The sequence below is a fragment of the Oryzias melastigma genome, linkage group LG6, assembly GCF_002922805.2.
Source record: "Oryzias melastigma strain HK-1 linkage group LG6, ASM292280v2, whole genome shotgun sequence".
Taxonomy (NCBI): Eukaryota; Metazoa; Chordata; class Actinopteri; order Beloniformes; family Adrianichthyidae; genus Oryzias; species Oryzias melastigma.
This window is the reverse complement of record NC_050517.1, coordinates 23,636,534-23,664,449: the sequence shown is the minus strand read 5'-3', so window position 1 is coordinate 23,664,449 and position 27,916 is coordinate 23,636,534. Positions and strand designations below refer to the sequence as shown.

The window sequence follows — 27,916 nt, the reverse complement described above, 5'->3', positions numbered from 1 at the left end:
TTCATTGCATCCCACTGCTCTCCTCGCTGCTCCTCTCTGACGCAGCCTCCTCCTCTTTATTTCATTTTTCCTGTGTGGCGAGATTGCGGTTCCACTTGTTTTTTAAAGGCCACCTGCCACATCCAGTTGCTCCAAGTTACGTTAACTGTGAGATGTTTACACTGTCGGGTCAAATCCCGCTGCTTTCTCAGGCTTTGAGTTTTAACAGCTAACATATGTTTTCACATCTAACTCCTTCAGGGGTAATCCAAGATGGAAGCGTATTATTGTGAAAACTATTCTTCTTTTTTTTTCATTTATATAAAGTGTTTTAAATGTGCATTGTTTGTCTGGTATTTGTCCATCTGCTCCCTATTTTTCTTTTTTTTTTTTGGTGGGCATACTGTAACTTGTATCTAACCCCAGGATCAACCCTTGATGATTCATTGTCAAGCTTTGCAAGAAGCTTCTTGTATGATGCAAAAATTGTGTCACACATAAGAGGAATTTCAGAATCTTCTGTCTTGAGTTTATCAAGACAGAAGATTCTGAACCTTGTGCTGGCGATGGATACAAGTAATTGCTTCTTTAATTAGTTGTGTTGAAGCCAAATCTCTTTTTTTTGTTCCTGTGTAAACAAATACCACATGTTTTGAGTTCACGCTCTAGGCTGTTTGTCAAAAGACAAAACCGATCTTCCGAAATTATACGGGTAATTTTGTTTTCGCTTGCAAAAATACCTTCAAATACAATGTAAGACACATGCATTGAGGTGCTCTTTTACCAAATCATTTATAGGTCAAGCTGCCTTTCCAAAATGAGCTTTTCTTTAATTAATGCCTAGTTTGTTTCAACAATCCTAGTTGTCTTTGTTCTAATAAAATCATGCAAACTCGCCAGTACTACTATGGTTTTTATTCTTTTAAAAAACTTCCAGACCAAATTTAAAGCTTTCTATTTCACCAAAAGATTTGCAAATACATTTAGGACTTAGGTAGAGTACAAGAGGTTAAATCATTTTTCCAGCTTTACAGAAGAAAAAGTTGTTTTTGTCCTTCAGGAGACAGGCTGTATTAAAATATTGACAAGGCTACACACTGACCCATGTATTCCCTCCGTCCATCAATCGTCCTCCGAACTTCCACTAGAGACTCTCTACATGCACGAGCAGCACGCAAAACACATCTTGCTTTTCCCTTTGTATGTTTATCTAACGGCTCATGTGCACCATCATTTGAATTCACTGTATAGCTCCAGTTGGAGCACAGATTTATGGTGCACCATTGCTTTCAATTCAAAAGATTGCACATCTGTTTCCTTGTTAATCGGGACCACTTAAGCTCTGAACTGTAGGTGACCATGCCAGTTGAGAGTCGCAGCAACGCAAATCGAAAGGGATCCAAAATCCCCCCGTAAAAAACCTTCTCATGCAGACGGCCGAGGAAAGACAGAGCCATGAAACTGCAAAATAACAAGTCCTTTACTGCACGGTCTCCAGCCTCTTATCTAGTGCCCTCCTTCCTCTGTGCTGTGATCTTACCCTGAACTGATGCAGACCAAATGGGAGCCTGGATGATGAAAGGAGTGACTGATGAGAAGGAGAACGAGGGAGAGGGAAGGAAACGGCAGAAAGGAAACAGGGAGACAGAAGCAAAAAAAAAGTACACCATCTGGAAGACACGTTTTTCTACAATTGATTCTTAAAAGTTGACACCAACTGAGCAGGGAATCACACAACAAATAAGGGTGTTACCAGGTTTAAAACCATGGAGAGGGATCGGGCCCTCTGCAGGAGCAATGACCTCATATAAACTCTTCTGCTTCAGCACGAGCTCTCTGCAGTCCTTCCTGCTGCGGAAAGGTTGTGCAGGGGTGCAGAGGAGCCCCCACTAAGGTAATCAAAGTTGTGTTTCGTTCCAAGTGTGTCAAGGATGACAAATGAGGTCCTCTGTTTATCAGTTATTGTAAAAGTGAATTATTGAGGAGTGAGAAAACAAACAGCTTATCTTAAAGAGGGTTTGATAAAATGTCTTTTAAAAGCATTATTTTATTTTCTGCCTTGTTAGTAAAAATCTGATTTCATTTTAATGATTTCGTAAAATTATTTTATTAGTTCTACATTTGCATATTTATTTTTTAAAAATATAGAAAACTGATTTAGCTTTTGGTGGTTTATACTATTTTACTGTCATATTTTATAGGAAAACCCAGAGGCTCATAGCTTTTTTTTTTTGGACGCTCTCTTGGCAACACTAGGTCACTATTCAGTTAAAAAAAGAGCTGGGTTTAAGGTAGCTCATCTGTCAGATCTTGTTGTTTATGGCTTGGCTTGTCTTTCCTTGCCTGGAATGCTGACAAAACTTCTTGAACTTCTTTCATTCGCCCAAAACCTCCCTGTGAGATGCAGCCACAGTGACAGTTCTCTTCAGTGTTACATGGGTTTTTACTATTGTAATGTGCAGTATCTAGTGTTTGCCAGACTTTCTGTTTGCAGTTGTTTTACAGAGTTCAGTTCTGTGGTTCTCTCAGTGACATCTGGCTAACTTTGTCTGGACTGTCACGATGTGCACAGCCCTTTTGTGACTCTGCCTCACTAAGTGGAGCAGCTTCATTCTTCCAAAGTGGCAGAGATGTTGGTTACTTCTCTGACGAAAAGCTTCCCTGTAGAGTTACTGGTTGGCCAAATCTTAGCGGTTCCAAACTTCTTCTGTTTCACAATTGTTGAGACCGCTAAGCTTTTGGGAAAACACAGAATTAGTTTCTTGCTTGAAACCTTTCTACATTGGAAAGCTCTTTGTCCATTTGGTAAGCTTTCCTACCCCTGCAGAGTTTTGTACAAAAAGGTCATTTCCTTTCAATCTAGCTTGATCACCGACTTTTCCAAATGCAAGCATAAAATGTCTTTAGCAAGTTATAAAACCTCCAATTTTCCCACAGTATGTTTCTTACTAATAAGGCACTTCTGATAAACATATTTGTAACATGACTGTAGTGCTGTGCCACATTAGGAAAAACTGGAGAGGCAAAATGAAATGACGGGAAAAACTTGATCCATAGAGAAACTGTTTGACTCATTTTCCCGCTATTGTTCTAACGTTTCATGAATCATTTGATGTTGCTGATAAGAAAAGAACAAAAAAAAAAAAAAATGTTCATCATTACCACAATTTCTTATAACTCTGTCTACTTTCTTTACTTCTTTCTTCCTAATGAGGGTCACAAGTCTCGCTTGACTCTAATCTCTGCTCCCTTAAGACGAGGCACGCCCTGGACAAGTTACCAAACTTTCCAAATTGATTTTTTTAAATGTCTATTGCTCATGTCGGGTCTTTCTTCATTCAGTTAGGTGTAATATGAGTTGATATAAAAGTCAATAGACTTTCAATCTTCCAACAAATGAAGTGAGTGAACTGTACACTGTAGTGGTATTTAACCATTTTTTTCTTGTTTATTCTAGTGTGAAAAAGCTTAAATTGATGTGATGAGTCTTGCAGAGCAGCAGCAAATCCACTGTTGAGCAGGCCAGTAGATGTAAAAGGACTCTCAACATCAGATATCATTAAACCTTACCATGACTGTCTGAAGAATCCAGCACATCTCAAGAGGGCTATAAAGTCTTGCAAAATTCAGTGATTCTGTCATCGGCCTGCATCGTTTATCGATGATGGACTTGACTGCTGGCCATCGAGGCTTTTAGATGTGTTTCTCCAAAGCCTCAACACATTTCCCCTGCTTCTTTTCCCCCCTCCTCATAGTTAAATCCTTGCCATCTTTTCCTGTCAGCAAGTTTCTGTGCACCTGTTGGATCTTCCCAAGTGACACTGTTCACAGTCAGTGTGGGAAATGGGTCGCAGAGCAGAGGCCAGCTTGGCACCGGTCCTCCTGGTCCTGCTGCCAGGACTTGGAAGACGGCTCTAGGAAGAAAAATATACTACATAATTGTTTTAATTGCCGATGAAAGAGAGGGGAAGGAGGACGGATGTTTAAGAAGTTTCACTTTTCAAAGTCACTCGTGTGTTTTCATCTTGTGTGACAAAGACGGTCTCTTTTGATACACGTCTGATATGGCAATTCAAAAAGCAAAGCAGATGATCAGGGAAGGCTTAACCTTACAGAACCTGAGTTTGATGTGTGCGAGAGTCGTCTGGCAGGCTGTAAGCTTGAGTAACTTATGTGTCTCTGCTTGAAAAAAATGCTTCCTTTCTATAGGATTATTTTTCCTGATGCCTGTGAATTACAGTGCTCAGGGAGGATAAAAATTAGAGGATAAGATAAAGACAAAATAGTTTATGACCTATATTTACTATAAGCTTGATCTACGTTAACTTTTCGAGATTTAGAGGCCTAGCAGTGGATCGTATTTCAAAGGAGCAGTGCTCTGTGTTGTATCCTGAAGGCATTTTGGAAAGGAAGAAAGACTGGGAATTTTTTTTTTTAGTCCTGAGTGTGAGCGCCTGTATCTAAGAGGGTATGGCATCCCCCCCCATCCACGTTATTTATCTCTTGTTTGCAAGAGAGACATAATATTAGACGTGAGTATACATCAAAGTGTCGTCATTACCTCACTTATGCTTGAATGGGAATAAACAAAAGTGGCTGCTATTATCATAAGAGTATTTTGTAACATTAATCTGTACTAAAGGTTGTTTTTTTAACATTTACATCATAATTCACACACCAATCTCTCTAAACGTTGTTGTGAGAACTAAACAGATGATTAATACAAAGAGATAGTATGAGACTAATGGAAATGGGAGTAAACCAAACATTATTTTACCTGTTTAAAGTGTAATAGAAGTAGTAAAATTGAATTTTTGTTCTTCTTTGATGTGTTAAAATGGGCTTCCATGCCGTTTTAGTTTTTGTGGATCCAAAACCTGATTCAGGTTTGCAAGTGTCGAGTGTCTTTGACAACTTCAATCACAGTTCTCAGATCTACTTTTTTACATTACACCAAATTTTTTTATAACGGCACAAGAGGATTCTTCCACTCTGGTATCTTTGGAAAATATTTCTTTTAAGAAATGTCTTGGCCTTCATCGCTGTGTTGTTAAATTTTGGCATAAGCGAAATTGATTTGTTATGATGGGTGTCTTAGTGTGATATTTTGTTAGTAGAGTTTTAGAACCTGTGTATATCATCTCCTCTGGCTCCGTTCAATCAAGCAGGATAATTGGAAACATGATAAAGGCAACATCTTAAATCCTAAAAATTTACTGACGTCGTAAAAATGCCTTCGTCATTCAGGCGCGCCAAGTTTGTTTTTGAGATGGAGAACAGAGTAAACCTCCAATGACTCTGTCTTACTTTTTTGTTCTTCAGGCAGCTCTGTTCCTCTACTTCACTTATTTTTTTTTTTTGTCATCAGCACTCTCCTGCTTTTGTGGCCGGGGATCAGAGGTCAAGTGAAGCTACAGTTGAAAAGCTTTGTAAGCTCTGCTGCAGTGTGACTCCCTCTTTGCTGGTGGGAGTTATGAAGCCGAGGACGGTTTGATTGGTTGCAGGTGTTGAGCTGTTGCTCATTTCCAGACTCGCAGTTTGGAGGAAAATTGTAAATTTTTAGGTCACAAGGTCATTTATAACATTTGAAGCAAATAATTATATGTCAGTTGAGAATTGAGTTATTGATTATTTAATGTACAAGAGGTGAAAGAGATCTCATTTGATAAAGGAAGAAAAAAAAAAAACATTTCTGACTTCTGTTTTTCGCTTTTTTCCTCTTTAGAAGGACCACAAACTCCCTGTTTTCTTTTTAATCATTTGGTATTTACAGTATGTGCAGAGGCCCAGACTTAATAAAAAGAGAGACATCAATGCTTAACTTAACTAAGAGACTCACTGACTCCAATAAAGCATTTTTAGACACGTTACTTGACTTTCCAGATCCACACAAAACAAGCTCTGCTGCACAAATGTGGATCTTCCCAGCCAATTTGTAGACCAGCCTCAGTTTTCTCACTCCTTGACTCTGACCCCACCTACCCACCCGGAGCTAGTGTTTCTGCTTGGACATCTGTCCAATATTGGCAACCTCAGATGTTGTTGACAGCTGCTGGACTGAGAGGAAGTTCCAGGCACTCCAAAGTCCAAATGTTTCTTTTTTCGTTTCCGTGTTTTTTTTTTCCTCTTAGATCTGAAAGAAGAGCCGGTGTTTCTTTAAGTATGACAGAAACCAGCTTTAAGTGGCTCCATTTATTGTAGCATGAAATGTGTATTTGTTTGGTCTAAAAAGACAGATTCTGGTGTGCTTTTGAAAAAAGAGCATTGATGCTTAAGAATATTTTAAAAAAGGGAGTCCGCCAAGGAAAACAATTAGAAAATTATGACATTCAACTGAGATCTCCCGTTAAACTCCGATCATCCTTTGATTTATTGTAAAAGTGTTCCTAGTGGTCTTTTAACTAGGATCATGTCATTTTTAGACAAAATCAAAAAACCTGCGTTGTTTTCTAGGACATAGTATATGCATATGCAAAGTTGGTCGCCATATTGGATATGTTGAGATGCTTATTTACTGCTGTGCTAGAATTGTAGAAACGGAGCTGAAAAAACAAGAATGTGACTTTTTACAAGTAAATTATTGCTGTCAGATAATAGAGGAGAATTTATATAAATCATAATCGGAAGATTCTGAGTGAGTTTACTCTCAATAGTGAATGTTAAGGCTGATCTCTAGCCTATTCAAAGGTAACGGTAGCTTTAGATTTTGCACTATTTCCACATTTTCTGGCAGAACCGCCAATATTTTTGTTTTATGGAGGACAGACCTCAGACCAGACCAGACGACCCTCTGGTAAGAATATTACTAAGCGGAAGAAAAGAAACTAACCAGGATTTCCTCAGTCCTGGCGAGAGAAGAGGAACACCCGACCTGTTTATAAACACGGACCGAGGAGTCTAACAGCTTGTATAAATCTTAATATTTATGTAGATTTGAATAAAATCACAACCATGCATCAGGTATGCATTGCATTTAATAACATATCTATTTATAGAAACGTTTGAAATGTCGTTTATCTGTTGCACCTTGCACAAAAACATTAATACTAAGGCCTGGGTCTTATTTTTGTGATGATCAGAGGTTTTTTTTCCTTTTAAAATCAGATCAAAATTAAGCATTTTAGGGTCATTTTCGTCTATCAGCTAAGCCGTCTCATTGTTTACTGACTATTCCAACGTGGCATTGCTCTTTACATACAATGCTAACAGGCTAGCATAGCATCTATAGCAATATAAGTCTCTCCCACTAATTTACAGCCCCTCATACCCCCATCCTAACATTACAGGTGCAACAAAAATGGCAGTACTGGGTCTGGCAACCCCCGGATCACAGCTTAAGATGGATAGATGACTCAGCTTAATTTTCTTTATATATGTACTCCATCGTGAGAAAAATGCTACAAGAACATGCTAAATACACCAAAAGCACGATTTTCATCAAAGGCCCTTGAGGTGTGTCAGTTTGCACCCTTTTGTGTATTAAAGTGTGACTCAGATGAGAAGTGAGAATTAAAAGATCTCATTTTTCTGCTAACTGTCTTACAGCTGTCATGATTCAGTTCACAACTTTTCTGCAATGTGAAAGGAAACTAGTTTAAATTTAAGCTTCTCTGACAAGCAGAGATGGATGTTCAGTTTAAACCTTTCCTTATCCAGTGGGTTGTTTTCCTTCTGTCACTGAAACATGCTTTTTCACTTTAAGCTGCTGCTGTATTTCTTCTTCATGCATCTGTCTTCTCTTTCCCATTGCTTTACATCTTTAGAGCTTTAAATCCATTTTGCATTTCAGCATTCACTGTTTTTTTTTTCCTCAAGGCTATATCTGCTATAAAGCCTGCAGGGAATTTCAGAACTTCTAGATTATTCCATGTTCTTTTTTTCTCTATTATGTATTATGTAATGGTGTAATAGCCCTTTAATCCTGCCTGTCTTAACTGCTCTGTGGTCTTCCAGCACATTCTGGCCAACAATCTGATTACTTAAAGGTGTCAGGCCCTAAAATCTGGAGGTCAGAAGACGCCTAAAGTGCCGCAGATGGTCTTTTGGGCAATAGTAGTGTTCAAAAGTTTGTGCGCACACTTTGTTTTTCTTTTAGTTTTTCAAATAACATTTTTTACATTTTTTTTTACCTCATCAAGACTTTTCTAAACATTATAATAATTTTAAATACATCATTGCTAGTGAGTCTTATGATAATTATGCTCCTTTAACAAAATTAAACGTAATTAGTAGCGTATTAAGCCTCATTACTTATAAGTTTAAACATTAATAAATGTATAAAAACATATTTTTCATGACACAATTTTCGTTTATTGATTGTACATTCAGTTCTAATTGATTTCCACTGGCTTATGCTTTAAAGCCACGTGTAAAATTGTTAAACCGAATAAGAGGAGGCCAGTTGTTCTGTCAAAGAAAGTCGTGGGACAGGATGTAGCGCCAAAAAGTTCCGTGTAATGACTGCACAGATCTCATACTCTGTTCCAACTCTGTAAATGCTTTAGCGAGCCTCTGTGTGCCGCTCCTCACAGCTGAGAATGCAGACTGCTCTCAAATGAAAGTAGCGACTGTTTGAGTCAGACGAGTGTTAAGTATTCTTGCATAACCTGACAGTTTTACACTAAAACCATCTCACCAAAAAACAAAGCATTGCTCGGAAATACTGTTAGACAAGAAGATGTCTCTCTATGAATGTGTTTGGTTAAGAAATATTTAGCCAACTTGCTTTTTGGTTCTCCATGTTCCCAATAAGCTGTCTGAGTCAGCACTGGTTAGGGTGGGTTCAGCCTTTGAAATCCCCGATGTTTGTGATTTTTGCCTGACAACATTTTCATCGTCTGGTTACCAAATATTGCCAGGTGTTTATTTCCAGTTTTCCAGCTTTTGCTAAGAAATGTCTCTGCTGGCAGACGCACGCTGCATCGATATTCTTCCTAAAGACCTGGAAGGATGGCAGATCTGAGTGTTTCTTAACATGGTGACCTATTCCCTACTAGATCACTGTTTATAGCAACCCTCCAGGGTATGTTCCACATGATTGTGTTTTATGGGTCACCAAAAGCTGGTTTTCATTTGGGCACAGCTGTTTGACTCCTCAGTGATATCAAAAGATGAACACAGTCAACCCCAATCCAGTCACTTCTTGAAGTGGCCTTGCTGCGTAATGGGATGAGTCAGGCTCAACTCTTACACTAATGGCTTCCATCAGGCCTGATTGGGCTTGGCACACTATGGTGATGAGGCAGCAGAAATTGTGGTGAAGCTGGCAAAGTGTCTCCTTGGTGAATTCACAATGAACCTCTAAGGCTCAGATCATCAAAGTCACAGTCGGGCTCGGGGTTTCGGGGGGTTATAGGGCAACAAATATCGTCTGAGGCCTGTGAGGTTTCGACTATTCCACATATTTAAACAAAAATGTTTATTGTCTGTTAAAGATGTCTCAGTCGGTTTCAACATTAAGCACAGCTGGAACAAGACAAAGTGGCAACAGAGACCTCCCACCACAAGATGCACGCGAAAACTTGTAGACTTAGGATGTTGGGAGAGTCAAGGATTTAAAAAAAATCATCAACAAATAGCCCACTTCAAAAAAGGTAATAGCCTCCCTCTGGGAAGCTTATGGTTAAAAGATTGGGGCCACACTTTAGAGATTCATTGTTGTCTGTCTAATTAAAATGAACATGCTTTTGCTCAAAGCTAAGTGAATGTTTCCCCTCCATCCATCTTTTTGTGTCTTTGTGTTGACAGGATGATTGCATGTTGATTAGTATGTTTCTTGTCACATGGGTGTTAAGTCTTTAAGATTTACAGCAGTGCCCCACTCCTCTCACAGCAGCTGTGTCTGAATATTTGAAAGGGGACATGTGTAACCATAAAAATTCACATGGCATTTATCTCTGTGTATTCACAGTCTGGACGGCGCTGTAGCATCACCAAGTTGAAGGGATGACTATCATCACAGTGTCATTCATTTATACTCATCTTAAAGGATCAGTGGGTTACTCTAATCCTTACCAATTAAGCTTTTATGTGTTAGTTTTAAAGACCCACTCCAATGAAAATGGGGTTTTTGGTGTTTTTAACATGTTCTTGTGGCATATTTTTTTTCATGGCGAAGGATAGATATCGAGAAGAGTAAGCCTAAAATTTTGCATTTCTGAGTATTTGTTGTAAATCGGGAGCAGACGAAAAAAGTGCTATTGGAAAAAGTTTCTTGCTGCAATGAACAAGCTACAATCTGCAAGTCACAGACTCCCTGCTCCGCTCCATTCCAATGTGTTCACTTAAAGGCAACTAGATCTCTTGGTTTTCCTTGTCCGACCTGGAATCTGGCTCAGAACTGTACAGCTGATTAGATCCAGTACTGCTCACCATTTTTGTTGCACTGGTAATGTTAGGTTAGGGTTGTGATGGACTGTAAGCTAGCGTGTAACAGATGGATGATGGGAAGTAGGGGTGACTCCGTGCCAACAGCATCACCCATTGTTGCCATTTTTCTGCGATATGGACTCCACCATTTGGTGCCAGTCGACAGTGATTGGTTCGAGTCGGTCAGAGTCAATGTTTCTAGGACAACTACTGTAGCCAATCATGAGTAAGCTTGTTCAAAGTCCACACCCCTTCCTCTAGAAGTGGCTTAGGAGTATCTCTCAATCAAATGTTCACGGTGAGGGCCAGCAGGCACCACATGCCTTTACTTAGAACTTAAATAACTTGCAGTAAAAGAAAGAAAATATAATGAAAAAAGTTGGGACTATAAACAACATAATCATAACTTAAAGACCACTGGAAACCCTTTTAAAATGGATTTTAAGGATGGCCGAGTCAAACTTTCCTCCATACAAAATGCAAAGGTTCTTGCTTCTTTTTGGCTGAATAACACAAAGATGTTTGTAAAAAAAAAAAAGAATCAGATCATAACAAAATGTAAATACCAAATAAAATATGTGTTAAGTTTTTATCTTTTTCACAGGTGAGCAGAATAACTTACGATGCAGAGGAAAGGCTGAAATGGTTATAGTCCTAAGTCGGCGCTCTGCTGTCTCTTTCCTCAGGTGCTGCGCGGCGCTCAGCTGATCGCTGTTGCGTCTGCTGATGGAGCAGCCACAGCAGTAGAAGGCTCCTCCCTCCCGCCTGATATCCAAGTGCAGTACGTCCAACTGGCACCTGTAACAGATCACGCTGCAGCTGTTCAGGTAAATCCTCTTTCCACATGTCACACTGCAGTACTCTCCCAGAAAGGGGGGGGTAAAGGAACTTCAGCCCTGCGGTAAACACAAACTGTTTGTTGTTGGGATGTACTCCAGCTGCCAATTATGAAACAGACAATCAGTGGTAGTAATGGGAATCTACTTTACACTTTTTTTTCTTTATAATAGAGGGATATCCCACACATTTCTGAAACTAGAGGAAAAAAAACTCACTTGTCAAGTACATGAAGTCATGCACCATAGTCTGCCTTAATGTGTGTGGGGAAGATATATAACTAAATCCCTAAACCTCTTTAGGTTTGTATTGTTAAAACATTAAATGTGTATATTTTCAGAAAAAATATCAGAAAGAATAAAATAATTGTAATTATTAAAAGTGAATCAGTTAAACCTTCTTACGCTAAAGAAGCACATTTTACGCTAAATGCATAAAAAAGTTTAGGCATTTAGACTGTTGGTTACTTTTGAATCATCTAAGGACTACTTTGTTATTTTAAGTGAGTGTTTTGCTTTTTTTATTTTTAATAAATAATAAAAATAACGTATCACCTAAAATCATTAAAAATTAAATCGAAATTAATTTATTAACTACATCTACTGTTAATATAATATAATATCATGTAAAAATATTTTTTGAAGACAATTGGTCCCCTCCAATTAAATATTATGTTGCTGTTTAAGTTCTGATGCATACCATCCTTTGTGTGCATATTAAAGGCAAATATCTAACTCCAATTCCATTATTATATTTCACCAAACATTTTTTCTCATCTAAATAATATTTTTAAAAAACTGACTCTTGGTTTTTATTATTCTGTTATCAAGTGATTATGATGAGGCTCTCATAATGTTAAAAATAAGATTCAAGTAGTTTATCAATTGATTTTGGGTATTTTTAGTGTTTTATTAATAAAAGCAAAAAGGTAATTTAACTTTAAGTCGATATACTTTACCTAAGTCTAATTTTAACATTATAAAAACATGTTTTGCAGTTTGAGAAATGTGCATTTTGAGATTAAGCAGACAGGTTTCTGAAGAAGTCACCAAACTTACAGTTATTTAAACTGTTTTTTTTTATTCCTTAATGTTCCAAAAATGTTTTTGGTATTTACTTCTTCTTATCTGTATCAGTGATCTTTAATTATGATTTTAGTCAAAACTTTGTTTAACTTTCATATCAAAATAAAAACGTTTTTGAATGAAAGTCTTTTCCTTTTCAGTCTGAAACTATTATTGGTTCTTAATTCACATTTATCTAAATGATTGGACTGTCTTAGACGCGCATTGTCTTTTTGCTTCTCATTACGTTCTTTGGGTGTGATTCACAGAAAAACACTATAATCGTGTTTAATTGTTCTTTGTTTTCTTGCAATCAACTGTTTGTTTACTCAACTGATTAGTTTGAAGGGACTCTTTTGGCTTGAAAAGATCTCATTTACTCCTTGGTGTTTGATTGTACACAGAGCTCAGCAAAGTCAACAGAGCTGACGCAGGTTTGATCAGTCACTGGCGTACGGTTCAGAGCAGATGGGGTTCAGTACGGCCGTTTGGTTTGGGTTGCTGGGACAATAGCAACTCTGGGTAAAAACAACCAAAAAACAAAAAAAAAAACTAATTTAGTAAAAACCAGACCTCAAAGTGCACGTTGTCCGCTCCAACCCCTTACAGCCTCTCCAAGGAAGTTTGAAGAAACAGAGCAGCGTTCAAGACCCAGAAAGGAACATCCTCATCCTACCTGGTGCGGCGTGTTCCTTATCAAATATAGTTTCTGAACTCACTCATACTATTTACTGTCTGTCAGGTCAAAGTTAACAGAAAGGTCAGCGCTGGTCTTGTTTCACTCTTTTGGAAACATATCTTACAAAGAGACCTGTTCTCATCAGTTTCCAGACACATGGTAGCATTTAAACAAATCCTTGAAAAATTACTCGGTCCAATCTATTTATTCGCTTCGGCATTTTCCTTCCTTTTTATTTAATTGTTTCCATTACCAGATTAAGTAGGGGCAAGTACAAAGGGATATCTTTTGCTTTCCAACAAGCATTTTAGCAAGCCATTGGTACTCTTGGGCTTCACATGTCATTAGCTTGAGCAATAAAGTTCAATTCCACATTTTTCAATAAAAGTTACTGATTTATTGAACTGAAAGCTGTAACAAATGTGTGGTTTGAGTCTGAGCAGACAGAGAATTTTTTTTTTCCTACTCTTAAGTGATTTTAGCTATTTTCCGCATAAATGTTGGAAAATCAGTAGTGACCATGATAGAGTTGTCTTCAGTCAGCATTATTTAACCTGTTTAATATATGGAGGATAAACAGCAAATTATTGCACTCCGTTAGTGGCAACTTTACATCCATTTTTCTACAGAAGACATTTTCTGATTTGTGGATAGAAGCAGAATTCCAATAAGTTTATCTCACAAAATTGATGTTTAGGTTTAAGAAAAATTACCATACAAGTAACCAGGAAAATGATATGCATCTCCGATAATCTTTTGATCTATTTTAAAAGCGTTTAAATTATGATTATGTCCTTTTTAGCCAAAAAAACAAAAACTCCTGTGTCGTTTTCTAGGACATAGTTCCTCCAAAATCGCATAAAAGCATGACTTGATACAAGGGATATAGATTAGTACATCATAAGCTAAGAATTAGAAAAAAAAATAGTTATGCTTAAAACGTGTGGTTATTTATACCGCTTTCAACATGCTTACTCTATTGACACAGAGTAAGCATATCCCCAAGTTCTGTCACCCATCTGTTTACACACTCATACCCCAATCTAATATTACCTTATACAGTTTTGAACCGGACACCAGCTCAGACGAGAAAAACAAAGACGTACATGGAGTTGTCCACAAGTTGATACATCAAAATGAAGTTTGGGGTTTGGGAGTTTGTCAATTTAACCAACTGGAGCTTCTCTGAAAATCGACAAGCTTTTTCCAATGGGATTTTGTTCATCTGCTTCCTAACTCACAGGAAGTTAAATAAAAAAACGTAATTTTAATCTTAATTTTCTCTCTCTCTCTCTCTCTCTCTCTCTCTCTCTCTCTCTCTCTCTCTCTCTCTCTCTCTCTCCCTCCCTATATATATATATATGTGTGTGTCCTCAATCCTCGTGAAAGTGCTACAAGAACATGTTAAAAACAAAGAAATTTCTTTACAATAGTTTAGCAATAATTTTATTTTCTAAATATGTTTAAACCTAGTTCCAATCCAAATCTTATTCCAAAATCTTGACAGTTGCTTAAAATACATTAAAAGAATTGAATTTTATGTTGATTCTGATTAATTCTTATCTTATTTTCCAACTAAATTTAAAATTCACTTTGCAATGTTTAGGGGCTGAATTTCCTCTGAAAAGTCTGATGTTTACTTGGCTTCCGTTAAGCCGATGCTTGCTTGATTGTTGGATTGTTCTTTTTGCCGGGGTCCAGCTGTTCTCCATTCAGAGCTGTTGTGTAGTGACAGCATGCTGGGCTGCAGGGAGGGTTACATGCTGCAGGTGTCTTTGAAGGAACCTCTGGCATGTATTTCAGGAAGGAGTGAGTCACTCCTCATAGTCCTCATCTGAGTCACGGACCTCTCTTTCTTGGGTTTTTTTAGCTGCACAAACTCACTCTGTCATCAACCATAAAGGAAGTCAGGAAGGATTTAAACTTGTTTTCTTGTCATGTTTTTCCCTTCCTGTTGCCTTGTTTCTTGTTCACATCCTTTCATCTTTTAGTCTTGTCTCAGTCGTACACATAGATGAAGTGAAACACTTCATAGCAAAATGAAAAGGGCTAACTCATGTATCTTACTTATCAGTGTTTTTTTTACTAAAACTCCACTATTACATGCTGAGAGCGGTATAAATAACCACACATGCCCATTCTTTGCTGATGATCCACTAGTCTATATCCCTTGTCTCAAGAGGGTAGCCATGCTTTTATTATAGAGCTGCCTTAAAGTTTCGCTTTTATGGGATAAATCATTTCTGTTATGGTGTTATTCAGATATAGAATGTTGTTTTTTTTCTTTTATCTTCTTTTTTTTTTTTGCAACCAAAGTCAGTGGTTACTAGTACCCAGCCTGCTAAAATGCTTTTTTCTTTCTTTTTTATGAATGCTTTTTCTCTAGGTTGTATTGGTTTACATGATGGCATGGCTTTTAGAGAGAATTTCACACTTCATTATTTCTTATTTGAATGTGTCAGTCACCAATTTTCCACATTCCACATACAAAGATAAAAAGGATAAAATTAACAAGAATTATCAACCTAAAACAATTTCCGATTTGAAAAACGTTTGTTTAAAAGAGGCGACCATACCAAAACCTCCAAATTGCCCTCCAAAATAAGAAAGGTCTGTAATGTTGATCATATTTACACTTCAAACTTTGTTAATTTGTACAGCGCCTTTTATTTATCAGAAGCACAAAGCGCTTTACATAAAAGCAAATAAAATACACTTTAAGAAAGAATGTAAAAAAAGGAATCCAGAGTATGTCTGTTGAATTATATTTATTTTTTAAGAATTTGTTTGTATAATGATGACAAAAAAAAACTCCAAGTAAGAATTTTGTCCCTCTTCTATCCCCCATTAAAACCTCAATCCGATAAAGAATCTGTAGAGGGATTTAAAAGTCCAGCAACTGCCCCAGAACAGCTCTTGAGAAGATCTGCATGGAGGAATGGACCAAAACAGCAACTATAGTGTGTTTAAACCTGGTGAAAACTTACAGAAAACAACTGACTTCTGTCAGTTAACAACCAGGGTAGCATAAAAAATATTTAAATATCAAACAATTTCCTGGATTCTCTTTATACATCTTGTCTCTCTCACAGCTTAAGTGTATTTATTATGAACATTATAGACCTCTGGTTTAACTCGACTATCTATTTAACTGGGACAACTTTTAGAAGCTGTGATTGACAATTAATTTATTTGCCCAACTAGATTTCCTTGTAGTTTGACGCCTAATCTATTTAGTAACTCGTATGAGAAGTTTACTATAGAAACTAAGTCACTCTGTCACAAGTATGAGCTTTGTCCAAGTATTTTGAAGGAAGTTTTTCGTTTTTTTCTTCCCTAGTAATGAATGGTCTCTTTTTCCTGAAATGGTGCTGTTGGATCTTTCCAATTTGTTCTTTTTGGCATCGATTTATACAAACCCAGTGGTATCCAATTTTACAAAATCTGTGAATGAATTGTTCTTTTCAATGTCATAACTCATGTGAGACCACGCTGTTATGAAACATTCTTTTATGTTGCAACACTAACCATAGAACTCCAGTTTAAAATATGGTGCTCTCCCTCATCTCCATGACTGTTAATAAAAGCCAATAAATATTTATAATTGTTGTGGATGAGAAAAATCAATGGTCTAATTCCAGTTTGTCCCATGGTTTAAAAAAATGTTGCTTTTTTTAAATCTTTAATAAAAAAAAAATTTTTTTTGAAACAACTGATGTGTTTTTGTGAATGATGTTTCTGCTTTTTTGTCACTTTTGAGGCTCACCATTGAGTAAAACAGGTTTAAAATAAAGACTGAAGGACTTAAGAATGATGATACTAATAAAAATATGACATCATTTCTTATCTCAGTTCGGCTCATCATAGGGGAATCAATCATGTTAGATTATTTGAGCTGATAGTTGCCTCAGATAGATTGAAAAATAGTATTTGTCCCATTTAATGGTGAGTTCAAGAGTGATGGTTTGATGATTTATCTGTATTTTCCTTTCATGGTCCTCTCTGCAGGCTGCTGAGTTGGCCCCCGCCCTGCAGGCCGACATAGAGGTGAAAGAAGCCATCCAAGGTGCCATCCACGGAGGCAGCGGCGAGGTTGTCCAGATTGTCACCTCAGTTGCCACCTGAGATCTCATCGTGTTCAACACAAGTCTATTCCTCTCAGTTTGGCTTAATACATTTTTATGAACAGTCCGACAGGCACCTAACTTCGAAAGTCTGAAGAAATATTAAAGGTCGCAGATGAAACAGAGGGATAACATTTTTTTCCATTGTTTTTCCTGGCAAACGTCTCCCTTCATCGCCAACCAGAGTTTGCAATCTGGAAATATTCACAGAACTTAAAAAGACCTTCGTGCTCCATCATCTTGAAAAAGGCCTTTCTGCACTGACGAAAACGGAGAATTGTCTCTATGCGGAGCGTCGCCCTGCCTCAATATCGGCTCAAATTCTCTTTTCACATCTGTTTTGAAAAATAACGGAGATATTTGTACTAAATCTTTACAGGAATTTGCACTGGAAAGTGGATTTAGATAAGAAATGCTAACCTCAGTTGTTTTTAAGTGTTTTTTATTTTATTACAACAGACCATAATTTGTCTCCCAGCTATTAGCTTAACTTTCTTTTACTGTGTTCAGCTTGTTTACATAGTTGTTCAGTCCCACAGTTTAGTTTGTTTTATTTATGTTGTTGTAAGATGATATGAGTTGAAGCTTTAACTTCAGAGGGACATGAATTAAAGAGATGGTGCCAGTGGTAGGCACAACTAGATGCTTTTCGGCGGGTAAGAAAACCTTAAAAGATGTTTGTTTCCTCCAATTTTGTCCGTGTGACTGATCCGTTCATGTGAATAAACATGTTTGTGGTTACCATAAAAGGGTGCTTTTATTTTGGGTTCACAAAAAAAAAAAAGAAGACGATTTATGACCGTCTGAAACGATCATTTCTATTTGGAGGTTTCCGGGGCAAAATAGTTTTGTGAAGTAAATGTGCATCATATTTGTTTCAAAGATCATAAAAAAACTTGCTACTGGACTGTCAGCAGTCCGAAAGAAATGAAAGGCAAAACTTATGGGGGTTTGTAATCAATCTTTGCTTTTCAGCGTGTTTCTTAAACCTCATCGTGTGCTAGTTTTTTTTTTTTTTTTTTTTCTTTTTTACTACGAGGGACGTGTTATGCTGAAGCGACGCTTCATTAACCATGAGTGTCATAGCAGTCTGAAAGAAAAAAGATAAGCATGACACTGACTGAGACCCCCTGGGGATGGATGTGCTGGATTGGATGTGTTTCCCATGCTCACAGTGATGTAAGAGAGTATTTTGTAGTGAAGATAACAACCAGGCGACAAAAACGAACCCAATAAATCAACATCCACGGTCTTGGCCGCTTCTTCTTGTTTCCTTTGAGTCTGTCATTGCTGTTTTGGACTCCTTTTAAACAGCCTCTTCATGTTGTAAATTTCTCTCACAGAGCCTCCGATGTTTATTTTTTTTCCCTCTTTGAACTTGCGTTAACCTTTTTTTTTGCTCGTTTGACCTAAAAAAAATCATTTTCTCCCATTTAAAATTCTCCTCAATAGTGGATTAGCTTTTCATGGTGTAATATGTATTTACTCTCTGATCTTATCACTCTTCCAGTAAGCCTGTCACATGTGTAGAAATTTAGAAGGAAGAGAACCGTATCATTCATTGAGCTCCACCCAGAAGAGGGATCGGTCACTATGGCAACATGCTTCCTCAGTATTGGGATTGCACCAAAAAAACCCTTCGATGTAATCTGTTGATCACTTACTGTTAGAGTTGGAACAATCTGTCTTTGCTGGAATATTCTGGACTGATTTGAATCATCATATTTAATAAAACTGATGTTTTTGCTTTTTGTGTAATAATGCTCAGAGATTACCTCATTTGTAAACTGGCTCTCTATAAATAAATTGAACTGAATTGGATGCCTTTAAGAATTCTAATGTGGAAATCCAATTTTTTTGCATGGAGAATCCATTTTGGAGCAAAAAGATGTGGAGTTGATTTCTGACTGGAAGACTTATCTTTCATTCTTAAAAAAAACATTTTATTTTATTTTCTGATGCTTAAGTTTGAAGAGTTTCTGTTATACATCTTTTGTGGTCATTTGTGCTGCTGTATTTAAAAAAGAAAATGGGCTAAATTTGCATAGACTAGCTAAGACTAGCATGGTTCAAGTCATATGAAGCATTTTAAACCTTAAGGAAAAGGTTTAAGACCTGGCATCCACATATGTGCACAACACATTTTAGGTTATAATTCTACAGTAGTAAATTCTACTTGCTTTGGGCCCCATGACTACATGTGTAGACACTTATACAACCATTTAGTGGTGTCAGAAGAGTTCGCCACATTACAGAATAAGTTCAAAATGGCAGAGAACGGAAGAGAGAATTCAGTCGGCTGCTCCAAACATAAAGCTCAACAAGGTAAGAAGCCCAAACATATTTAATAGCTTATACTTATTTAGATATAGCATTGTAACTTTGTCATGAAATGCAAATGTGATGAAACACGATGTTCAAATATGTGTACAATGGGACTTCACTTTATTGGAGAATGCTATTATACTAGCATAAATGCACCCAGAAAAGGCAGGTGTACATCAGCTTACAGCTAATTCTGGTGCAGCTTAAATGCTAATACAATATATTAAGAAAAACTTAATGATTTCTGGTTGCTCTAATGGCATGTCACATTGACGAGGAGTGGGGACCTACTCAACACATCAGTGGATGAGATTTACCTTTTTTTCTGTGTCTATATTTTAATGTTCGGTTTCTGACAACCAAAAATGAGTCCAAAGCCCTGAGATGTGCTGGATTGTGTAATTTTGTAAATAAATCATTTTATATTCTATTACATAATGGTGACTTTATTGGGTTTTATAGAAATTCAGACCTGGTATGCACATATGTGCACATCATTTTTCTCTTCAATTACATTTTAATAGATGATAGTTTTTACACTTAACAGGTTTCAATAGGTCCAAATAACTAAGAGAATTAAAAAAGGGATATCAAATGAGAGTTCAGGTCCTAAGAGGACAAAACTACAATAAAAAAAATCCTATATGTTCAAATATTTTTAATAGCACAGATGCAGACAAAACTTGACTACACTTGCCAGAAGTTCAAGATAAAAACTTCCATCTCAAATTAGAATTAGTCATGCATTGACATATTTTATTTAAAGGCTGGTTCTGTACCACAGCTGCTTTTTATTGTGATTTTTCCCATAGTAAGACTGATATGGTAATAGAGTGCAATTATTTTAAAACGGCAATAAGCTACCTAAACAGACTAAAAGCACAATCTGTGTTTTGCTTGGCTACTTGCCACTTGTTATTAATATTGGTGGCTCCGTCCAATTCCCAGTGCAGCCCTACAACTGAATGACAAATTAATTTGTGTGAGTGGTGTTGAGCTTGCTGCTTTTTTCAGTGCTCCACTGCTTCTAAAAACATGTAGAGATTGGCTCAAGAGGAATAATTGAAATTATTCCAGTCAAACTTTTATATTTTCAGTTAACTGTGAGTCTTAAGCACTATACTGACTAATGACTAAAGACCAGTTATGACTTGTATTAAGTAAGAGTGTCCTTGAGATATGCTTTGTCCTCCACTGCATGATAGGAGTTTCTCCAAAATGGGGCAGCTGTGGGGCAGTGGTAGGGCGGTCAGCCCTTGATCGGTAGATTGCAGGTTCGATTACCACCTTGCCCGCCCATGTGTCGAAGTGTTCTTGGGCAAGACACTGAACCCCATCTTGCCTCTGGTGGAAGGTTGGCATCTGTTTTCGGTAGCTGAGCCACCAGTATTGTGCAAATGGGTCTGTGAGTGTAAAGTGGACCTTTGAGGAAGGTAGAAAAGCGCTATATAAGTAAATGCCATTTACCAAAATAATTTTACTCTGGCTGAAGTAACACATTGTCGTAATGAGTGACCCACTCTGAAGAAAATGGGGGTTTTCTGTGTTTTGAACATGTTCTTGTGACATTTTTCTCACGATGGAGGACATATATAAAGAAAATTAAGCTTAAAATTATATTACCGAGTATTTTTTTTATTTAAATCATTGTGAATTGGGAGGAGATGGATAAAAATGACATTGGAAAAAGCTTGTAGATGTGACAGTCATTCTGATATATCTGTAGACGACAAGATCCATGTAGGTCTTCATTTTCTTTGTCTGATCTGGCTTCTAGCTCAAAACTGTGCGGCTGGATAGTTCCTGTATTGCAACATCAGCCATGTGGTTCACTTACTGGTTCTCCTCATCAGATGGTTCTGACTGATTTGATCACTTTCTAATTAGATACACCTGTGAGATGCCCTTTTCATACAGACTGGGTTACTTTTGTGTAACAGTCTCAGTAAATTATCATTACAGCCAAGTCTGGTTCTTGCTGAGGTATTTACCTTAATACCTGTTTATGCCCTAAACAAGTTTCTAACCTTTACTTTGGTTTTTGGATTAAGAATTGGATTAATAATAATTAATTAATTAATTGGGCTGTTAAATTGAAGAATTAGCAAAAAGTAAACTAGAAAAGTTGTATTACTTGTGATTGTGATCTGAAAGTAGTAAAGATGCTGAAGCTTTTTGCTGGTGATGCAATTTACTTTAACTGCTGAAGGGATTTGCTGAAAATGCAAAAGCTATTTGCAAAATGTTAAATGTTCTAAAAAAAAAAAACCTGGACACTTTGTTAAAGAACTAAGAGTGTTTAAGTTGACCTTAATTTCTGAAAAAATGTGTAGTAAAATTGCTTAAAAATCCCTAATACATAACTATTTTGCTAAAATATTTAGTGTGTTGCTTAAATATGAGCTAAAGTACAAATTAGCCCAAAAAACGTAGTAGATGCCAAATTAGCCATAAAGCTAGCTTGTTGCTTAAAGCTAAACTCAAAAATAGCCTTAAATTCCTCAGTAAATGAAATTAGCCAAAAATGTTAGCATGTTGCTAAAATATAAGCTAAACTCTAAATTGGCCAAACCCCCCACACCGTAGATATTAAATTAGCAAAAAATGTTAGCATGTTGCTAAAATATTAGCTAAACTCCAAAATAGCCAAAAATTCCTAAATAAACTAAATTAGTCAAAAACATTAGCCTGTTGCTAAAATAGAAGCTAAACTCGAAATTAGCCTAAAAAACCCAGTAGATAACAAATTAGCAAAAATATTAGCATATAGCCAAAATATTAGCTAAACTCCAAAATAGCCAAAAATTCCTAAGTAAACTAAATTGGTCAAAAACATTAGCCTGTTGCTAAAATAGAAGCTAAACTCGAAATTAGCCTAAAAAACCCCAGTAGATAACAAATTAGCAAAAAATGTTAGCATGTAGCTAAAATATGAGGTAAACAATATTTTAATTTACTTAAAATAGCAATATTTGAAGACTTCATATTTTGTCCAATATTTAAAGTATTTGAATAACAAAAATACAAGCAGTAATGCCCTGAAGAAGTTTTGATGCCAAGATTGCTGAAATCGCTAGGATGTGAGTTGGATGTTAGTTTTAATTGATCATGTCCAGAGTTGTGTAGTAAAATTATTCGTAACAGTTTCGTCAAAACCTAGCTACTTCATTAAGTTAGTACTGCCCACCTTTAGCAGAGCATCAATCTGCGGATCCGGTTGCTGGTTCAATTACCAGCCTTGTATCAGATTAGTGCGTTTTTGGCAACCCGCGTAACCCCACCTTGCCTCCGCTGCGCTCATCTCTGTGTGAAGGAGACCGTGTTTCTGGATCAAAGCCTCCGCTGCCTAAATGGAGGTGGGATGAGGAACATCACACATGAATAGTTTGCTTGTGCAGCTTTGATAATTCACGCAGACAGCGGAGGGAATCCCTCGCCTCGTCAAAAGTTGTAAAAACTCAGAGGAGGGCGCGCGGTGTCCAGCTGCGGCTGCCTGGATGGGGAGGAGGTGCTGCTTCAGTTTGGGGACCAGATGTGTGAGAGAAGAGGGGTACAGTGTTGCAGACAGCGGCGGCACGGTCCAAAACGCTTCTTCAGACGCAAACCGGGATGTGACAGCTCAGACTCGGGCGAATCCGGCTGCTTCGATCGTCTGTGGTGAGTTGGAGACGCTTTGAATCATTCAATGAAATGTTTATTGATTGATTTTTTTTTTCAAACGTAACCAAAAGGAGAGAGCTGTATTTACAAACTTTACTTTTCTTTGTATTTCCTCTTTTAGTTGCTTTCTACGGAGCCCTGGACATGACATTATTAAAAACAACAACAAACACCAAAGTTAACTCAAATTAGTTTTTTGTGCTCTCAGATTGCTAATTTTGTGGCCACAAATAAGCAATTTTTTAGCATTTTTGCGCACAAGTTGGTATTTTGTTTGCATAAATTAGCATTTTGTACGTTCAAATGATCAAAATTAGCATTATATGGTATTTGGTATATGGTATAATGGTACCTTGTAGGCACAAATGTTTTTTGTGGCTACTAATAACATTTTTTTTTCACACAATTTAGCATTTTGCCTATATACGTTAGCATTCTGTAAGTTATCAAAAATAGCATTATTTGCGCACAACATGCTAAACTGTGTGCACCAATTGCGATTTTGTGTGCAAAAATGCTAACTTTTGTGCACAACATACTAACTTGTGTGGACAAATACCAATTTAGTGGCTACAAATTAAAAATGTATTTGTATTTTATCAGCATTTTTTTGCACAAAGGTTAGTATTTTGTTTGCACAAGTTAGCATTTTATGCTCACAAAGTACTAAATTGAAGTGCCAAATATCTCTAATAAAATACTAATGAATTTGTAACTACAAAATAAACATTATGTGTGCGCGCACATACGGCTAGTTTGTGGCCACAAATTAGCATTTTATTAACCTTTTTCTTGTATAAATTAGTATTTTTTGCACATACTTTAGTATTCTGTGCACTCAAGTTATCAAAATTAGCCTTATTCGTGCTCAGGATAAAATTGTGTGCACAAATTTCTATTTTTTGTACACAAACTGGTAACTTTTGCACACAAATGGCTATTTTGTGGCCACATATTTGCATTTTTTGCACATAAGTCAGTATTTTGCAGATACAAGTTAGCATTTTGTAGGCACAGGTTATCAAAATTAGTATTTTGTGTGCACAAAATTCCAACAAGTGTGCATTAATTGCTATTTTGTGGCCTCAAATTAGCATTTAGTTAGCATTCTATTAGCAATTTTTGGGCAGGGGTTAGTATTTTTTTCACACAAGTTAGCATTTACCGTGTGCACAAGTGACCAAATTGCCAGTATATTGATAATGTATGGCCACAAAATACTAATTTGTATGCCAAACAATGCTACTTTGATGTAAAAATGTATGTATTAATTTCTTTATTTAACATCATGTCCAGAGTTCTGTAGCTTTGGGTGTTTTGTATTTTTATAGTGTTTAGGTAAACAAGCATGCAACCAGCAAGTGCACCACGTGATGGACTCCATTTACAAGCATGGGAAGTGTCAACACATAAACAAGCAAATATTTATACCTTAATCTGGTTTTTGGCCACACAGAAAGTGGTTTTCAAGAGGATTTTCTTTGAGGTTTTGCAACATGCAAAATGATTTGTTTCAAAGAGAGATATGAATATGTTTTGGTATGTGTGATAAGGAGGGGATTGCAAGAAATCATGTCTAGGATGCTGGGAGGCCTAGACATTTTTATGAACCGCAGCGGGATAAACATCTAATCTTCCTGGCAAGACAGTAAGTGTGAGGCATTCACTCAGTGTGTGGGTCAGTTGAAGCAAGCCACCTTACTTCAAATGTTGGGAAACATTTGTCAGATCAGTTATAGTAGTATTAAAATGTGTGTGAAGATCTCCTTTGAGTGTTTCTTAGGTAACAAATAAACAAAAACAAATATAATTCTTTTATGACGGACTGGAGTGAAGGATGAAATGACCCTCTGCTGTGTGCTTTAGTTCACACCTTGTGAGTTTTGACAAGCCGGAATGGTCTTTTGTCTGCAGACACATTACAGACTTTGCGAGGTCGCCCAGTTTGGACCGAGGCCAGCTCTTGATTCCATGGGAGACAGACTGCTTGTTTGTTAACGCCGGCATTTCTCACGTGATGAAAGGAAACTCCACGAGTATGATTCTTATTAAGGAGTTTAAATACTCACAGAGACTTGTTTTTTCCTCCTCTTATCTTTGTTTTGGTTCCAAATATGATTATGCCAGATGTGGCATGCAGTACAGTGCTTTGTTTGGAGCCATACACGGCTGATCTCTCAGAGCATGTTTTCCCCTGGTCCAGCCGTACCAGGAGGTCAGCCCAGGAAAACAGGAACTCCGAGGTCTCTGGATCTGCTGAACGCCAGTCTGACACTGCATCCCGCCACCTTTGGCCGTACTCACTCATGAACTCATCAAAACTCCCACAGATCCAATTCATGTGAATCCGTCAGTGTTTGCTGCAAAGTAGTCCACATAACTTTAAAGTTCGGGTATATTTAGCAGAGGACTTCATCTTTTTCTGGACTCGATTATTTACTCGTCTCCAGAATGAACACGCTTTGAGCAGATGGGATCTTAGTTTGTTGCAAATGCAGAATATGAAGTTAAATCATGTTTTTTTTTTTTTTCTGGCACTAAACCAAAGTCAATAGAAACGAGAAATTCTTGGGTGAGGCTGAGTTTTCACATTCATAGAAAGTCAAGATATGGAGCAATCATCACGACTGAGTCAGTCATGTGTGATTCAGATGATTGAAGGAGCTGGGAATCCAGGCAATTTTGTGAAATAAAGTCAGATTATAGTGGTATTATAGATTACACAAAGATAAAATAATGATTTAGTTTCAGGGTAATATAATACCATCCATCTAAAATAAAAATAAACTTTGGCAGATCTGAAAGTGTATACTTGAGAAGTATTTAAATGGAATCGTTTAGCAATGTTTCTCACTAAACTTCAGTTCTAAACCAATATCAGGTATTTCATATACATGTCAAAAAGTATTTCACAAATTGTTTTTTTACAGGCGAGATGAGGAACTTTTGTTTATGCAATTGACCTAACTTTTCCATAAACACATTTCTGACTAATCAAAACGGTTGAGGAAAAAACATGCTCCATTTCATTGACGATCATTGTTGCAAAGAAGAGTCAAAGTCATAGAAAACTGAAAACTCTTTTAATTTATTTAAATTTGCAAGCTCTAAAATGTTAGAAAAGTTTTCTGTGCTAACAAGCCCATTGACCTATAATGACATAAAAAGTGATAGTATTTCTTCTATTTTGAAAACAATTACAGCTTCTTTTTAGGAGGAGAAGCTCATTTAAGACCAGTAAGAAAGTCAATCTCAAATTTTCAACCTCTTTAATTGGCAGTAGTTTGGAGAAATGTGAGTTTTTAAAATCATAAATCATGTTTACTGTCTTAAAAAGAATGTTGATCCCATCCCAGTTTTTATATTTTCTCCTTATCCCTTTTATTTATTTTCCGGATAAAGTTAAACTCCCATTAAGTGTCACGCATCTGGGTGGAAGTGGTGAGTTGCAGACACAGCTGCACTTGGGAACCATTTTTCAGTTTAATCCCCCAATCCAACCCCTTAATGCTGAGTTTCAAGCAGGGAGGCGTGGGGTCCCATTTTTAGAGTCTTTTGTATGACTCGGCCTGGATTTGAACTCACAACCTTTCAGTCTCAGGGCAGATACCATAAGGCGTGATTAACAGATCAACAGAAAAACAAATGAATATGTTGGTAATAAGAAAAACACCAGTTATATTAATGTAAACCCACCATTTGGAGCCACATCATAAAGATAGATGTTTTAATGTTTTCTGGATTTCATTTCATTGCCGTTAACATTGTTGCTACAATCATTTGACTGCATGCTTTTCCACAGGTCTGTAGTGTCTGCAGGAGATTTTGGTGTCATCCATATAAATCCAAAACCTAACTTCTTCTTCTTGATGTGCACCATTTGTGTTGCACGGCTGTGTGAACTCACCTCAGTAACTGCAGAGGGCTCAGGTCTTGTTGTGGCTCCTTTTTCAGTTATTTTGAAGCATATTGCATGAATAATAAAGAGCTTGCATTTCTGAGATGTGGTTGAATGATAGCGATACAATCATTTGCCAAATCTTCTCTGACAAAGACAAACTTCATTCTCTGCAGTCAAGGTGTATTTTGGATGGTTTAAGTCCGGTTAAAAGAAGACACTAGTGTGTGGAGTAATCATACGTCACCCTTTTATGTGACACTAAAGTATAGCATCTCAGCTCCAAATCAGCCAACTGTGTTTTTTTGTCGTTATTGTGCAAACAACACACCCAAGAGGATCCCACAGGAGAGTTTGTTATTGAGGTTGAGGTCAGGACTGCTGGCTGCACGTTTTATCTTCTTTACGTGCAGTCTAGAGGGAGTTTCTGATGACCTCTGCTCTTTGTCATCTTAAAAGAAGAGGTCTGGTCCCCAACTGTAGAGGTGTGAGATGGTTACAAAACCTCTTCATAGTGCAGCTTTTAAGCACATTGATGAAGGTGCAGCTACATGACACTGTCCCCACTAAAATATGTTTTTTTTGTTTGTTTTCTAGAACCTTCAAGCCTTTTTTTCTTCCCATAATGTAAATTTTTCTATTAGCTTCTAGAAATCAAAACTCTTGGAGTTAAAGTAACTCTAAAGTCCTGCTTGGATCTTCTTTTGATCTATTTTCATGTGATTTTTAGCCAAAATTAAAAAGAAAAAAAAACAGTTGTTTTCTTGGACAAAGTGTCTGCGGCTTGGCAGTAGTTCATTAGAAATTTGCCTAACAGTGTGTTGGACTATTGATATGGACTAAGCCCCCCTCACATCCCATCATCTGTCTGTTTACACTTTCTCCCACTAGTCCCTAACACCCCCAACCTAACGGTATTGGTAGGGGTGTGTATTGGCAAGGATCTGGCAGTGCAATATGTACCACGATTTGCGTCTCACGC

General features: G+C 37.1%; 1 protein-coding gene across 1 annotated transcript in view; it reads left to right on the top strand.

Moving 5' to 3' along the window:
• LOC112152817 (BTG3 associated nuclear protein) overlaps positions 1-17,835 on the top strand; it is a 37,010-nt gene extending 19,175 nt beyond the window's left edge. Inside the window, exons 12-13 of the mRNA XM_024282611.2 lie at positions 11,034-11,174; positions 16,936-17,835. Of these exons, the coding sequence (XP_024138379.1) occupies positions 11,034-11,174; positions 16,936-17,052 (258 nt within the window). The 3' untranslated portion in view covers positions 17,053-17,835. The remainder of the gene's footprint in view (positions 1-11,033; positions 11,175-16,935) is intronic.
• Positions 17,836-27,916: the final 10,081 nt, after the last annotated feature.